The 15,079-nt window shown below is 43.1% G+C and overlaps 1 protein-coding gene across 1 annotated transcript; it reads right to left on the reverse strand.

Annotated features, from left to right (window-relative positions):
• Nucleotides 1–2,735: 2,735 nt before the first annotated feature.
• LOC142373445 (uncharacterized) lies at nt 2,736–14,960 on the reverse strand. The gene is made up of 3 exons (XM_075456698.1): nt 14,854–14,960; nt 11,929–12,150; nt 2,736–4,840 (listed from the first exon to the last, which is right to left on the reverse strand). The coding sequence occupies exons 2-3, from the start codon at nt 12,074–12,076 to the stop codon at nt 3,594–3,596; spliced, it is 1,395 nt and encodes a 464-aa protein (XP_075312813.1). The 5' UTR covers nt 12,077–12,150; nt 14,854–14,960; the 3' UTR covers nt 2,736–3,593.
• Nucleotides 14,961–15,079: the final 119 nt, after the last annotated feature.

Below are 15,079 nucleotides of genomic sequence, written 5' to 3' on the forward strand. Positions count from 1 at the left end.
GTCAGCTGTGAGCGTCTCGCCGTGTTTTCGCAGGTCAGATGACGGACCTTCTGTTCGTGGAGAAGGACCTGGTCGCCTCGCTGAAGGACTACATCACGGCCGAAGAGGACAAGCTGTAGAGCATCAAGAGGTGAGGCTGAAGCGAAGGAAGTCGGAGCCGATCCGTGTGCAGAATTAGTGACATCATCGTGGCGGACGAACGAGTCCCGAATGTGATGGAAACCTCTGTGTGACACCAGGTGGGCGGAGAAACTCTACGTCCTCTCGGCCGCAGCCTCCCAGGACCCCGAAGGCTTCCTGGGTCACCCGGTGAACGACAATCTTTTCAAGGCAAGCGCCAGAACTGAAACGTCATTTTGACGTCGCGGACCGCCAGCGTCGTGAGCGACGCGTCAACTATAAATCCAGCTTTAAAAGTGGATACGGCGCCGTCTCTCAGCTGGCACAACGATTTTTCCCAGTCGCCACTCGTGGTATTTCAACAGAAAAACAATCCCGTGGCCCAAAAAGCATTTTTTTCCCCATAGTATAGTACAATAGATGTCTGTAAAACTGTTCCCAGGACGCCTCCAGCTGTAACCGCTGATATTTACTAATCTTACTAATTCTATATTTTTAAACCATGGACTTTTTATCCGTCAAAAAATTTTGTAACGTCGAGAAAAGTCCCAGAAAAGTCTTCCCAGCGTGACATCACAGCTGTGTACATGCACTGTGATGTGTACGTACGTGCACGTCCTTATCGCCCCGGGGCATGATGGGAGGTCCCAAAGCATCATGGGGGGTGACTCTACTGCGCATGTTGTATGGGCCGCATAACGCGGAAGTCAGAAACTTTTACGGCGTATGCGCCAAGCGAGCAACTCCATTGAAATAAACGGTGGCCATTTTGCGGTCCGGTATTCAGATGATATAATACATCCATGGTGTACGTATATCGGGCCAGTGCTGGTCAAGTTACTTGGAAATAGTAGTTAGTTACTGATTACTTCTCCAAGAAAGTAACCCAGTTACTTTACTTACTTACTTTTCAAAAACATGATGCACGACCTAAGTACGCTATAAAGCAATAGACCTTTCAGCCTAATTCTATTCCGTCTGCATATTCCATCATATAGAACTGAATCAAAAGAAAAAGTCTCTTTCAAAACACCTGTCGCTTTTAGGCTATTTTCACCTGTTTTGCGGGAGAGGGGCCGTCAGCGGATTGACGGTTTGGATGTTAAAAAGTCAAGAATCCAGCCCACGGTATTACAATCTAAATGAAAAATGTTAAGAAGCTTATGGATCAGAATGTGGGGCTGGATTGTGTTAAAAGCAGATGAAAAATCCACAAACAGCAGCTTAGCATGGTTTTTGTTACCTTCAAGATGTTTAAAAACCCAGTTTAATAAGGTGGCAGTAGCATCCTGAACTCCACGACCGGCCCTGTAGGCAAACTGTAAAGGGTCCAGTAGGTGTTCAGTCTTAATAAGAAGATCTTTCTTTATCAACAGGTATCACTATGGACTGCTTCCAGCACCTTCTGTTGGTTAAGGACAGGAGCACCACAGGGGACTGTACTCTCACCATTCCTTTTCACTCTGTACACTTCAGACTTCCAGTACAAGTCAGACTCCTGTCATCTACAGAAATATTCAGATGACTCTGCAGTTGTCGGGTGTATCAGAGATGGACAAGAAGCTGAGTACAGAGAGCTGGTGGACCGCTTTGTGGCATGGTGTGGGAACAATCATCTCATCTTGAATGTTAACAAAACAAAGGAGATGATTGTAGATTTCAGGAGAAACAGGGTCAGATCAAACCCTGTTTTCATCATGGGAGAAGAAGTGGAGGTGGTTGAGGAATATAAATACCTTGGTGTTCATGTGGACAACAGACTGGACTGGAGACACAACAGTGAAGCCATCTACAAGAAAGGACAGAGCAGACTGTACTTCTTGAGGAAGCTAAGGTCCTTCAAGGTTTGCAACAAGATGTTGCAGATCTTCTACAAGTCTGTTGTTGAGAGCGTCATTTCCTCTTGCGTCATCTGTTGGGGCAGCAGCATCAGAACCAGGGACCTAAAAAGACTCAACAACCTGATAAAGAAGACTGGTTCTGTTCTGGGGACGACTGTGGAACCTCTGGAGACAATAATGCAAAGAAGGATTTTGCATAAAATCAAGAGAATTATGGACAACCCTGAACATCCTCTCCATGAGACTGTTATCAGAAAACAGAGTCTCTTCAGTCAAAGGCTTCTTCAGTTTGGATGCAAAACGGACCGCTACAGGAAATCTTTCCTGCCCACAGCCATCAGCATCTATAATAACTCTTTGATTTAATTGAGCTACATCAACATTTAATTTCCCTCTGGGATAAATAAAGTATTTTGAATTGAATTGAATTAAATGACAGCTGAAAGATATGATAAAAAAAATGGGAGCTAACTGTTCCGCACAGGAGAAGAGCAGCTGACCACTTATATTATCAGGACCCGGGCTTTTTCCAGCTTTAGAATATTAAAAAGATTTGGCCAAAGAGACAACATGAAAAGGAGTATGACCAGAATAGAAAAGTTTGTTTTTCAGATTTAAAATCTCATTGCTAAGATCAAGGCAGTCAAACCTGAGGTAAAACTTGTTGAACTCATTTGCCAATCGGTTATCAGAATTAAAACCAGGAAGAGCCACCTTTTTGTTGCACTTGATCTCTGAACCAACAATTGTTTTTAAACCGTTGCAAACAGGGCCCAATCTGTTGGCAAGTTCTCTTTCCAGCTTCTCCTTGTTATATAATTTTGCCCTTTTTATTTTATTCTTAATCTCCCTTTTAAGCAGGTTCACCTCTATAAAAAAGTCACCATCTCGGAATGCCTTCCTCTTTTTGTTTCACAGGTTTTTCAAAGACAACCAGGGTTTGCTATTAGGAAATATTTTTACTGACTTTTTTGGAATCACACAGTCTTCACAAAAAGCCACATAGCTACTAACAACGTCAGTCAGCTCATCAATATCACTGCATGAATCCTTGAATCTGTCCCAGTCAGTTTTATCAAACCGGCTCACCAAATCCATCAATGAACATTTCCGCGTTTGAGACTCTATCCGAAAGCCAAGTTTCAGTAAACGCCAGTAAACATGCATTTCTGAATTAATGTTAAAATCGAACTTCGGCTTGGAGTTCATCAAGTTTATTACGGAGAGACTGTGCGTCAGCAAGGATGATGGACGGTAGTGGAATGTGAGAGAGCGACTGTCTCCGCAGGCGTTCGAGCAACCTGCCATGTCTGCCCCGCTTCCTAGTTTTTCGTAGCGGAGCATTAAAGTCTTTCTGATCGCCTTCCCTATGATCAGTAAAGGAATCCAGGCTTGGAAAGATTAGATACAGAGGAGGAACTGGCAGGGGGTCGCTCCACTGCAGAAGTAACTCCCTGCTATATTGAGTCCAAGCCGGCTGATCTTGTGACAGCTGGAGACCAGAGGAAAGGCAGAAGAATAGCCAGAGTAGGAGAAAACACGCTTTAGACTCCATTGCTCATTAAGATATACACCTTCCAGTCAGATTCTTTAGTCCAGGATCATATCCACCTTTCGACTAAAAAATTTTCTTCAAATATCACAGCCAAATGGTTTTTCCCCAGTGTGGACCCTCATGTGTCGCTGAAAAATAGCTTTTTGATAAAATGTTTTACTACACACCTCACAGCTAAATGGCTTCTCTCCTGTGTGATCAGTCATGTGTCTTGAAAGATTTCCTCGCTGACGAAATCTTTTATCACAAACATCACAGCTAAATGGCTTCTCTCCAGTGTGGAGTTTAATGTGATTTGAAAGACTTCTTCTGTAGCGAATTTTTTTCCCACAAACATCACAGCTAAATGGCTTCTCTCCTGTGTGGACTTTCATGTGACTTGAAAGAGTTCCTCGCTCACGAAATCTTTTATCACAAACATCACAGCTAAATGGCTTCTCTCCTGTGTGGACTTTCATGTGACTTGAAAGATTTCCTCGGTCACGAAATCTTTTCCCACAAACATCACAGCTAAATGGCTTCTCTCCTGTGTGAACAGTCATGTGTTTTGAAAGATTTCCTCGGTGACTAAATCTTTTCCCACAAACATCACAGCTAAATGGCTTCTCTCCTGTGTGGACTTTCATGTGTGCTAAAAGAGTTCCTTTTCTACTAAATCTTTTATCACAAACAGTGCAACAAAACGCTCCTGTATGCACTCTTGTGCGTGTCTTATTAACAAACTTTTCTCCACTGTCAGAGGAGCCGAAGGATATTTTGGCAGCGTCAGAAACGACATCATGTTTTACACTTGACTCAAGTACCATCTTCTGTCCCGAATGTTTGTAACTGTCCTCTGTTTCAGGTCCAGATTTCTGCCAATAATCATCATCACTGACTTCAGTCTCAGAAGAGTCCGACGCCTTGTCATCAATATTTGGTTGTAAATGACCGTGTGGATCTGAGTTTCTGGCTGGTTCTGGTCCTTCATATTCCTCTTCATCAGTTTCTGTTTTCACCTGTTCAGCTGAGCTGGTTGGAGTCTCGATTTTATGAAAGTGTAAGGGCTGAGGTTTCTCTTCATCTTCACTCTTTACAGTAACATCAGTGAGCGAGAGCCTGGTGATATCAGTCTCTTCCTGCCCATGAAGCTGCTCTTCCTCCTGATTGGTCCAGGGAGCCTCCTCTTCCTCCTTAATTTGGATGAGTGCTGGGTCCTGCTGGTCCACACCGGAGCTCCAGGGAGCCTCCTCTTCCTCCTTAATTTGGACGAGTGCTGAGTCCTGCTGTTCCACAGCGGAGCTCCAGGGAGCCTCCTCTTTAATCACCAACAGCTGCTGAACATCTGCAGGAAACACAAATATACATTATATTACAACACACAACTTAGCTTAAATGCATTCATCCTGCTCCTCAACAGCTTGAGTATTATTCAAAATGTTGCTGGTCCGTTTAAACAAAACAAGCAAAAAATTTGAAATTAAATATACAAATTTTATACAACTGAGACCACATGAGTGATTTATTTATTTTATTCCACAAGCTGCTCCAGAAGTGAGTGAAATTGTGTGAAGTGCTGCAGAGGAATGATATGACGGCTGCTAAAAATCGAACTTATGAAAAGACGGTTTCTGATGGTGATGTTGAAGGGAACAAGACGGTGTAACTGCTTGAATCTTAGACAGGGATTCTCTTTGAGGAGTCTAAATGTTCTCCCTGTACTTGTATGGCTTTTCTTTCCTCTCACACTCCAATAATGTGCATATTAAGGTAATTAGTGATTGTATATGTCTAGCAGGTAGAAAGTCTGTCCTCCAACTTAAAGACTGGCAGGATTGATCTTTCAGAGTCCTCGCCCCAAATGTGTCGATCAGTTATTGATTGCAGAGAAAATGTGCTGTATGTGTTGCGGTTTGAGTGTTAATAATTTGTTACCTTTAGCACCATGGACAGAAACGCCACCAGAGAACTGTTACTCTCTTCCCCCTGATTTTATATAGGAAAATGGCAGTAAATGGCAAAGTTTTTGGAGCCAGTTTGAGACAGCTGTTTATAATAATGCAAGTCCAACCAAGTCTGATAAATTTACATATTTGAAATCGTTCTTATATGGCACGGCAGCTAATGTAGTTATGGGACTTTCTTTATCAGACGAAAATGATGACAATGCAAAGAAAATGCTTATCAGCCGATTTGGGCGTAAAGATCTCATCATAAATGCACATATGAATAAGCTGTTAAATCTGACACCAGTGAAAAGGGCCTCGGATGTCCCAGCTTTACGCAGGCTGTACGATGACATCGAGATTCAAGTGCGCAGTTTAGACTCAATGGGAGTAGTCTCTGACAGTTATGGCAACTTGCTCTGCACTATTCTCATGAAGATGATACCAGAAGAAATGGCTTTGCAGTTCACCCGTCAAAACGCTAATGAACGAGATGACGCAAATAATGACAACACGTTCTGTGTCAAAGGCCTGATGACGTTCTTCCAAAAGGAGGTTGAAAGTCGTGAAAGAACAGCCAATCTCAGCCATAATGTGCAACAACCAGATTAAGAGAAACAATGGGAAAAGTCTTATGCGGAGAAAAGAATACCGGAAAAAAGGAGATCTTACACGGCCTCTACAGCCTCGTTTCACACTGTCAGCGTTAGAGATGAGACACATAAGCGTGTATTCTGTGGTGGAAATAATCATAGATCTAAGAACTGTACAGAACTGACTCTTGAACTGAGGAGAGAAACATTAAGAAAAGAAGGGAAGTGTTTTGTGTGTTTAGGCAGGAGACATGTAGCGCGTAATTGTGAGACGCAGGGAATCACCTGAAGAATGTGGACGAAGACCCCACAAAGCAGTCTGTCCTCAATTAGCCAATCACCAAAAACACACACAGAGAGACAAGGAAGCACACAGCAAGCTGCCCGAAATCTTTCAGTAGATGCAGTGATGGCAAGTGCAGCTCCCAGTAGTTCTACGAGTGGTACAGTTTTACTCCAAACAGCTACCGTTTGGATCGACGCGCCCACTCAAAGTCAGGTGGCCACATGTCTTTTAGATGGAGGTAGCTCACGTAGTTTTGGTCGAGAAGACGTATCCAGAGCACTTAACCTGCCAGTAATAGGTGAAGAAATCCTGAATGTTTTTGTATTTTGCTCCAAAACACCCCAAAGACTTAAGGAACATCAGAAATAATCAGAACATGGAAGTTCAGCTCCTGGAGACCCCCAAGGTGAGCTCTTCCATTATTAAAATGGCAAGTGAAACCATAAGAAATGATTTGGAGTCAAAAGGAATGCCTCTGGCGGATGTTCACGTGAGAGGAGTGGAGTCAGAAGAACTGGGAGTCCTAATTGGAGGGGACCAGTACTGGAGAATGGTCACTGGCAAAATGGAAGAACTGGAAGACGGGCTAGTTGCGCTGGAAAGTGTGTTTGGATGGCTTGTGCAAGGAGAGGTCACCGCACTGAATATTGTCACTGAAGCTGATGACGTTGAATTACTGCATGTCTGACGGATGAAACAGTTCTGAAAAGATTTGAAAAATTAAAAATGAGCACGTAACTATGTCTCTTTACATATCAGACGAATTCAAGTATGATAGATCTGGTCTCTCAACGCTATTGATCAAATTTTCTCTAATGAAAGTTGGGGAAAGGAGAACCCTCATGCCCCGACGGCACATTCTTCGCTGGATACTCAATGGACTCCTGGGAGAAATGGAGAATTCTGTGTGTAGCGATGCTGTACGCCGAGGACGTCGACGATGTCTATATATTTGGATTTATGATACTCGGGTTCCTGCTATTTGGAGTTGGAGGATACCTGGTATTTCACAAAATTAAGAGAACGTGGAAAACGTTCGAGTGGGTCACAAGAGCAATTAACGCTCAGACTGAGATGCTACGTGAGCAGAATTGGAAGCTGGATGCGAGCGCGCAGGCCGGCTGAGATTCCTGGACTCAGAAGAGAAATGGATTAAAACTGGGAGTAAAGTTGATTGATTACTTGGACCGGGCGGAAATGGTCTACATTCCACAATTCGGCCGATCGGATTTCGCCATGAGACGCACCAGCAGAAACTTAAAGACAGACGGCACTATCAGTAGTCTGTCTGGACCAAAAACAAAAATTGTTATTTCAATCTGGCGCCCCAGGACTGGCCTGACAAAATCGTTCTCCAAGATTGTTATGTAATAAACATGTGCTACCCCCCCTTTCCTGAGACTCCTGTGGAAACTCTTTGGACTGGCTGGCAAGCTTCCACCACTGTCAAGGACAAAATGCCTGATAAGAGTTTAGCACAGACTTACGTGCACACACCCACACACACACACACTCACTGAACTCCTACAACACACCTCCTTCACTGTTTCCCAATTCCTTCTTTGTGCTGATCTCTCTCCTCCTCTCCCCAATGTGTTATTTCCTCTCTCATTCTACGCCTATCTCATTAACGCTTCACTAAGACGAAAACTTAGTTACATTCAAATGGTTTATCTTATTAATGAAAACTTAGTTATATTCAAATGGTTTATTAAGACATATTATCACTGTATAAACCTTAATATTTCCTCTCAGATGAAAGTTTTTTAACCAAGTCCCCTTTAATTTAATTTATGGACCATTGAACGGCTTCTTAAATGCTTCCTCTTAGAGGAAAGCTTATCCATGTTTCTGACCTTATTAATGCTTCACTAGGAGGCGAACTTAGTCATATTCATATATTGAAGATCTGTTATCATTCATTATATCAACCGTTCTGTTATTAGCTATATTCTTAAATGCTTCCTCTTAGAGGAAAGTTTATCCATGTTTGTTAGCTTTTGTTAGTTTACTCAAATGACCTGCTCTGTATTTCTGTGTTGTATTTTTTTATGTCTTTATGTGAAGCACATTGAGTTGCCTGTGGTATGAAATGCGCTATATAAATAAAGATTGATTGATTGATTGATTGATGTCTTCAAATTATGTTACAGCAAAAAACAGATTTGATAATCTAATGAGAAGGCTTAAAATGAATCCAACTCTTTTTGATAAATATGATGCGGTTAGTCGAAACTATTTAAAAGAAGATATAGTGGAAATGGTCAATGATAATGTAACGGCCCAGTGTATTATTTACCACATCATCCAGTCATAAAGGAAGACAGAGCTACGACAAAGTTAAGAGTTGTTTTCGATGCGTCCTCTTATGAGAAATTTAGTTGCTCATTAAATGAGTGTCTGCTTACAGGTCCTAATTTAAATCCTGACCTTTTGATCATCCTGATTAAATTCAGACAATATCCAGTAGCTGTAATGGCAGATATTAGGTCAGCCTTTCTGCAAATCTCTCTCGACGAAAGGGACTGAGACGCACTGCGATTCCTCCGGACAGATGACCAGCCGATGTTGCAAAGGGAGATAAAGGTAAAAACACCCGTTTGGAGTGTCAGAGTCCTTTTCTGTTGGCAGCTACTGTACGACACCATCTGAGACAGCATGAAGAAAAGAATCCCTTAGTCGTACAGACAGTAAGAGAATGTCTTTATGTGGATGATTTTATAAGTGGAGCTGACAACAGTGGAAGAGCTGTGCGTAAAGGCCAGAGAAACAATGGCGAGTGCGGGAATGGATCTTTGTAAGTGTAAAACAAACAGTCCTGAACTTCAACGAAAATGGTCACAGGAACCGCAAGGACAAGGAAAGGATTCCACTCCATTAAAGGTTCTGGGCCTCGTCTGGAAAAGTGAAACTGATGAATTCGTCTTTGAAATGGCGGAGGTGATGAATTATGTCAAGGATAAAAAAAAAAACTCACAAAAAGAGCAGTACTCCAAACAGCGTCAAAAATATTCAATCCGGGGCGGTCGGTGGCGTAGCGGGCTGAGCAGGCGCCCCATGTACAGAGGCTACAGTCCTCATGCAGCTGGCCCCGGTTCCAGTCCCGACCGGACGGCCCTGTGCTGCATGTCTTCCCCCTCTCTCTGCCCCCTGCTTCCTGTCTCTCTCCAACTGCCCTATCCATTAAAGCAGAGGTCTTCAACAGGGGGTCCGCGGGGGTACTGCAGGGGGGGTCGCAAAATCTTTGGTTGATTAGACGATTTTTAACATTTATTTTTTTATTTTTTATTGAAACTGTTTTTTCTCACAAATTGTGTGCAAACGTGTGCCATCCACAGATGGTTTGAGGGTTCATTGTCCCATCTACATGCATGTTTAAAGTTAAAATCTGTGGATTATTTGAATAGCTCAGTGTTACATTACATCACATTACGGTCATTCTGCAGACGCTTTTAACCAAAGCGACTTACCATAAGTGCGTTCAACATCGGTAGGCAAAAGAACTTCAGGTCACAAGAAATCATAAGTGCATTTCCTTCCAAAACCAATCAGCTGAGAGCAGAACTAGTGATAGAGTAAGTGCGATAAGTCAGGTACCTCAGCCTCTCACAAACTGCACACCAGTCACAGCGGGGTGGGGATGCAAACCCTGGTTCGGGTGGTTTGGGTGTTGTATGCAAGATGTTTGTTTATAAATGGCAGTGGCACGGCCACCCTGTACCTTGCACATGTTTAAAATAAAAACATGAATATATTAACCTGTGTATTATTTGAATAAATTAGTATTGAATGTACAATAACAGAGTAGCTATGTTTATACACGGCACTAGGCCCCATTAAATATAATACACAATTGTATGCCATATAAATAGTAGGGGGGTCCCTGCTCCAACTCTCCATCAGTTTGGGGGTCCCTGGCCTGAAAAATGTTAAAGACCCCTGCATCAAAGGCATAAAAAGCCCCAACAAATATATATATATTTTTTTTAAATTAAAAAAAAAAAAAAAAAAAATTATCGATCCCATTGGCTTCTTGTCTCCACTTATAATTAGAGCTAAAATCATGTTTCAAGAAATTTGGGAAACAGGCTTGGATCGGGATGCCGACGGATTTGGCCGCATGCTGGAAGGAATGGTGCGAGGAACTGCAAGATGTGAGTAAAGTGTCAGTTAACAGACGTTATGATAAACAGTTAAATCAGAACAAAAACGCCCAGGAAATGCAAGAAATTCACGTGTTTTGTGACGCTAGTGAACGAGCCTACTGTGCCGTTGCGTATTTACGCACGACTAAGTCGGATGGAACGTGCACTGTAAGTTTAATCTCTGCCAAACTAAAGTGTCTCCATTAAAACGAGTAACTCTGCCCCGACTGGAGCTGCTGGGAGCCCTCATCGGCGCCAGACTTGGTCATTATTTGAGTAACTTTTGAATCTGAACAATGTTAAATGTCATTCCTGGACTGACTCGATGATTATTGGATTAAAAGCACAGCAAGGCAATGGAAGCCGTTCCTGGCTAACAGAGTAGCGGATCTGGAGACACTGCGAGGGAAAAGAAAATCCTGCCGATCATGGAACTCGGGGAACTTAAATCAGAGACACTTGCAGTTGACACACTGTGGTGGAACGGTCCGAGTTGGTTACGCACAGCCGACGTGACATCTGCGGAGGAAACAAACACGCCTCTACTGACTGGTGAGCGTATCGCTCAAAAATCAGACAACAGAAGATGGAGAGGATGTTTGTTCTGTAACTGAGCCCGTTCTAAAGCTGGGAAATTACAGCAGTTTAAATAAGTTGCTTAGAGTAACTGGGCAAGGAGATTTGTGCACACTTTGCACAACCCAGAAAAACAGCGAGGAGAGCTCTGCGCCCAGGAGACTGGACAAACTGGTGGGTGAGTTTTGGAACAGATAGAAAACGGAATATCTGATGGAGTTGCGTTCCGCTCGCTGTACCAAAAGGCTGAAATCAACTTCATTCAAGGCTGGAGATTTAGTTCTTGTTCATGATGAAAGGTTGCCACGTCACATGTGGAGGAAGTGTTTGAAGGCCGTGATGGAAAAGTAAGATCATGTTGTATTCGTTTACCTTTTAACCTTATTCTAAGAAGACCCATTCAGCTGCGTTATCATCTGGAAGGGGAGTGATGAACGTGGTAATCGGCCATCGGCCCGGAGTTTGTTGCGGTTTGAGTGTTAATAATTTGTTACCTTCAGCACCATGGACAGAGGAGCCACGGAGGCAGCTGAGGCTCATTAAGGGCTGATGTGCGACACCTGCGAGCAGCCACACAGAAACGCCACCGGAGAACTTTGACCCCCTACCCTTTCCCCTGATTTTATAAAGGAATTAGTGAAGAAAACAAACTATCCATTTTAATTATTCCAAACCTGGACTCCTCATATGTCCGCATCGAACACCATTATTCATCTCTTTCCCAGATTCTTCTTTAGATTGTTGCCGTGGTATGGGTTCAGTATCGAGGTATTTCCGGCAGGTATCGTATCGAACTCAAAATGTTGGTGTGGGAACAACACTACTCTGCAGTGAAAACCTGGCACATGCACCGTGGTGTTTAGTTGCAGGTTCATTTCCCCACTTACTGAGATCTCTGCTGTCTTGTGTCTGCTCCAGTTCTGATGTGGATGCTGCAGCTACGGGGGGCACCACACTGAGTCCTCTGGGGTCCTCTGGGTGGAGAATCCTCCTTCCAGGCATCCCTGCTGCACCTGAGATTCTCCTCTTCACCATCACTGATTACAACTAAAATCTTTCAGATTTTAGGACGTACACGTTGGATCTTCTGCTGCTTCTGGCACAGCTGTCTGAAACGGTAAATACACAAAAGTCCACCATTCAGCCAATTATCCATTAAAGGGAAACTCCGGGGCATTTGAAGCACATTTCCATTGCTAGAGGTTGTCAAATACTGACAGTAGGACACAGAGAGATGCGTATCTGCGCTCCCTGTGTGGAGATCGCGCTGTTCGCTCAGCCTGTCATGCGAGGCTAATACGTGGTGGCTAAGGGGCAAGCGCTAACCCTTCCACGTAAAACAACAACTTGCACACAGCAGAAACGTCACACCACTTTATAAACCATCCGACAATAAAGTCACAAGCCTTACCATCAAAACCATATGCATGGTTCTCACATTACTGGCATGGGGACGTTACAAAACAACTTTATAAACAGCATGTCACTCACCGGCTGGTTGTAGGCTCGCACATGTGAAAGCCCAAAAGAGTCGATGGACGATAATCCCATATACAAAACAATTATATTCTCTAGAAAAACTGCGTTCAAGTATTTAAAACATTAAAACAATATTACTGGGCATGTATTGTTGTAATGTTTTAAATACTTGAACATAGTTTTTCTAGAGAATATAATTGTTTTGTATATGGGATTATTCTCCATCGACTCTTTTGGGCTTTCACATGCGCGAGCGTACAAATAACCGGTAAGTGACATGCTGTTTATAAAGTTGTTTTGTAACGTCCCCAACAACGCCACCCTGGGTTAAGGCCAAAGGACCCGTACTAAAAGTCGATTATCAGCTCTTCCAAAAGGACACTCAGGGAGGGCAGGAGACAAAGTTCAATGATCACATACAAAATGTTGTTGTTTAAAATAAGCACCCGGTTTGGCAGAAAACTATAAAAAGATAAGGGAGCCCGACTGAAAAAGGGGGAACAGGATGAGGCTTATCGGCTGGAGGAGGGGCAGACAAGGAAAAGTGTCTCCAAACAGGACATGAGCACCCCAGAGGTAATAAAGCAGCCGTGGCTAAATAGCACTGCGGTCAAGTGAGCAGACGTTCATCTTTCCCTGATTTAAAGTGCGCCCATATTACAGAATTTATGGCAAATGCAGGACGTCAATGACACGGAGCGTGCAAATACCTGTTACAGATTCAGTGTGACACTTGTTACAGATTCAGTAGGACACCTGTTACAGATTCAGTGTGACACCTGTTGCAGATTCAGTGTGACACCTGTTGCAGATTCAGTGTGACACCTGTTGCAGATTCAGTGTGACACCTGTTGCAGATTCAGTGTGACACCTGTTACAGATTCAGTGTGACACCTGTTGCAGATTCAGTGTGACACCTGTTGCAGATTCAGTGTGACACCTGTTGCAGATTCAGTGTGACACCTGTTGCAGATTCAGTGTGACACCTGTTGCAGATTCAGTGTGACACCTGTTGCAGATTCAGTGTGACACCTGTTGCAGATTCAGTGTGACACCTGTTACAGATTCAGTGTGACACCTGTTGCAGATTCAGTGTGACACCTGTTGCAGATTCAGTGTGACACCTGTTACAGATTCAGTGTGACACCTGTTGCAGATTCAGTGTGACACCTGTTGCAGATTCAGTGTGACACCTGTTGCAGATTCAGTGTGACACCTGTTGCAGATTCAGTGTGACACCTGTTGCAGATTCAGTGTGACACCTGTTACAGATACAGTGTGACACCTGTTACAGATTCAGTGTGACACCTGTTGCAGATTCAGTGTGACACCTGTTGCAGATTCAGTGTGACACCTGTTGCAGATTCAGTGTGACACCTGTTGCAGATTCAGTGTGACACCTGTTACAGATTCAGTGTGACACCTGTTGCAGATTCAGTGTGACACCTGTTACAGATTCAGTGTGACACCTGTTACAGATTCAGTGTGACACCTGTTACAGATTCAGTGTGACACCTGTTGCAGATTCAGTGTGACACCTGTTACAGATTCAGTGTGACACCGGTTACAGATTCAGTGTGACACCTGTTACAGATTCAGTGTGACACCTGTTGCAGGTGGCTCCATGTTGAGTGCGTCGACATGGAAACATTTCAGCAGGCAGAGAGTAGTGAATGGAATTGTGTGATTTGTGAACAATGAATAAACAACTTCACCAATGATTTCAGACTATATCTACAGTTTATAGTCACACGTCCACATTTTACTAGTGAATGATGTTATTTGTTTCCCAAATGTGGAGCTGAGGGTTTGTAATGATGTTTTCAGCTGAGTTGTTTAGTTTTCCCTCTGTTTGGAGTGTAATCCTCTTGATTTGTTCAGCTTCATTCTTATTTTGAACAAGTAAACAAAACCGATATTAAAATAAATAATCTCCCTTTACAAACTAAAAATGTGAACTTTGAGGCTGAATTACTAAACAGTAAGGATGGTCCTGAGTTCAAGTGTACACGCCTTTGTCGGAAATTATGGATGAAAGGGATTTTACAGTAGCGTATAATGCCTTTTTCACTTCAAAATAATGAACTTTGAGTCTTAATTTCTCCAAAATGATACAGTGAATATGTTTGGTACTGAGTGAGTGAACAGTCATGATGGTCCTGAGTTCAAGTGTATCAACCTTTATCAGAAATTATGGATCAAAGGGATTTTATAGTAGAGTAAATATTGCAAATAATGCCCTTTTCACTTCAAAATAATGAACTTTGAGTCTGAATTTCTCCAAAATGATACAGTGAATGAGCTTGATACTGATTACTCTGGGCTCTCCTTACTTAGCTTTAGTGTCCATGAACTCCGGTTCCCTGTCCGGTTAATGTGCGTCCTGTCCGGTTAATGTGCGTCCTGTCCAAAGAGGGAGAAGGGTGAAGACAGCCACCACACACCATGCGACCAGCAGACTGAGGAGGAGGAGCGGAAAGGGGCTTAGCACCTAGCTACAAACAGTTAGCAACGCAGGCTCACCATGACTCACCTGTGCTCTGGAACACGCCAATATAT

Source organism: Odontesthes bonariensis, chromosome 23 (assembly GCF_027942865.1).
Source record: "Odontesthes bonariensis isolate fOdoBon6 chromosome 23, fOdoBon6.hap1, whole genome shotgun sequence".
Taxonomy (NCBI): Eukaryota; Metazoa; Chordata; class Actinopteri; order Atheriniformes; family Atherinopsidae; genus Odontesthes; species Odontesthes bonariensis.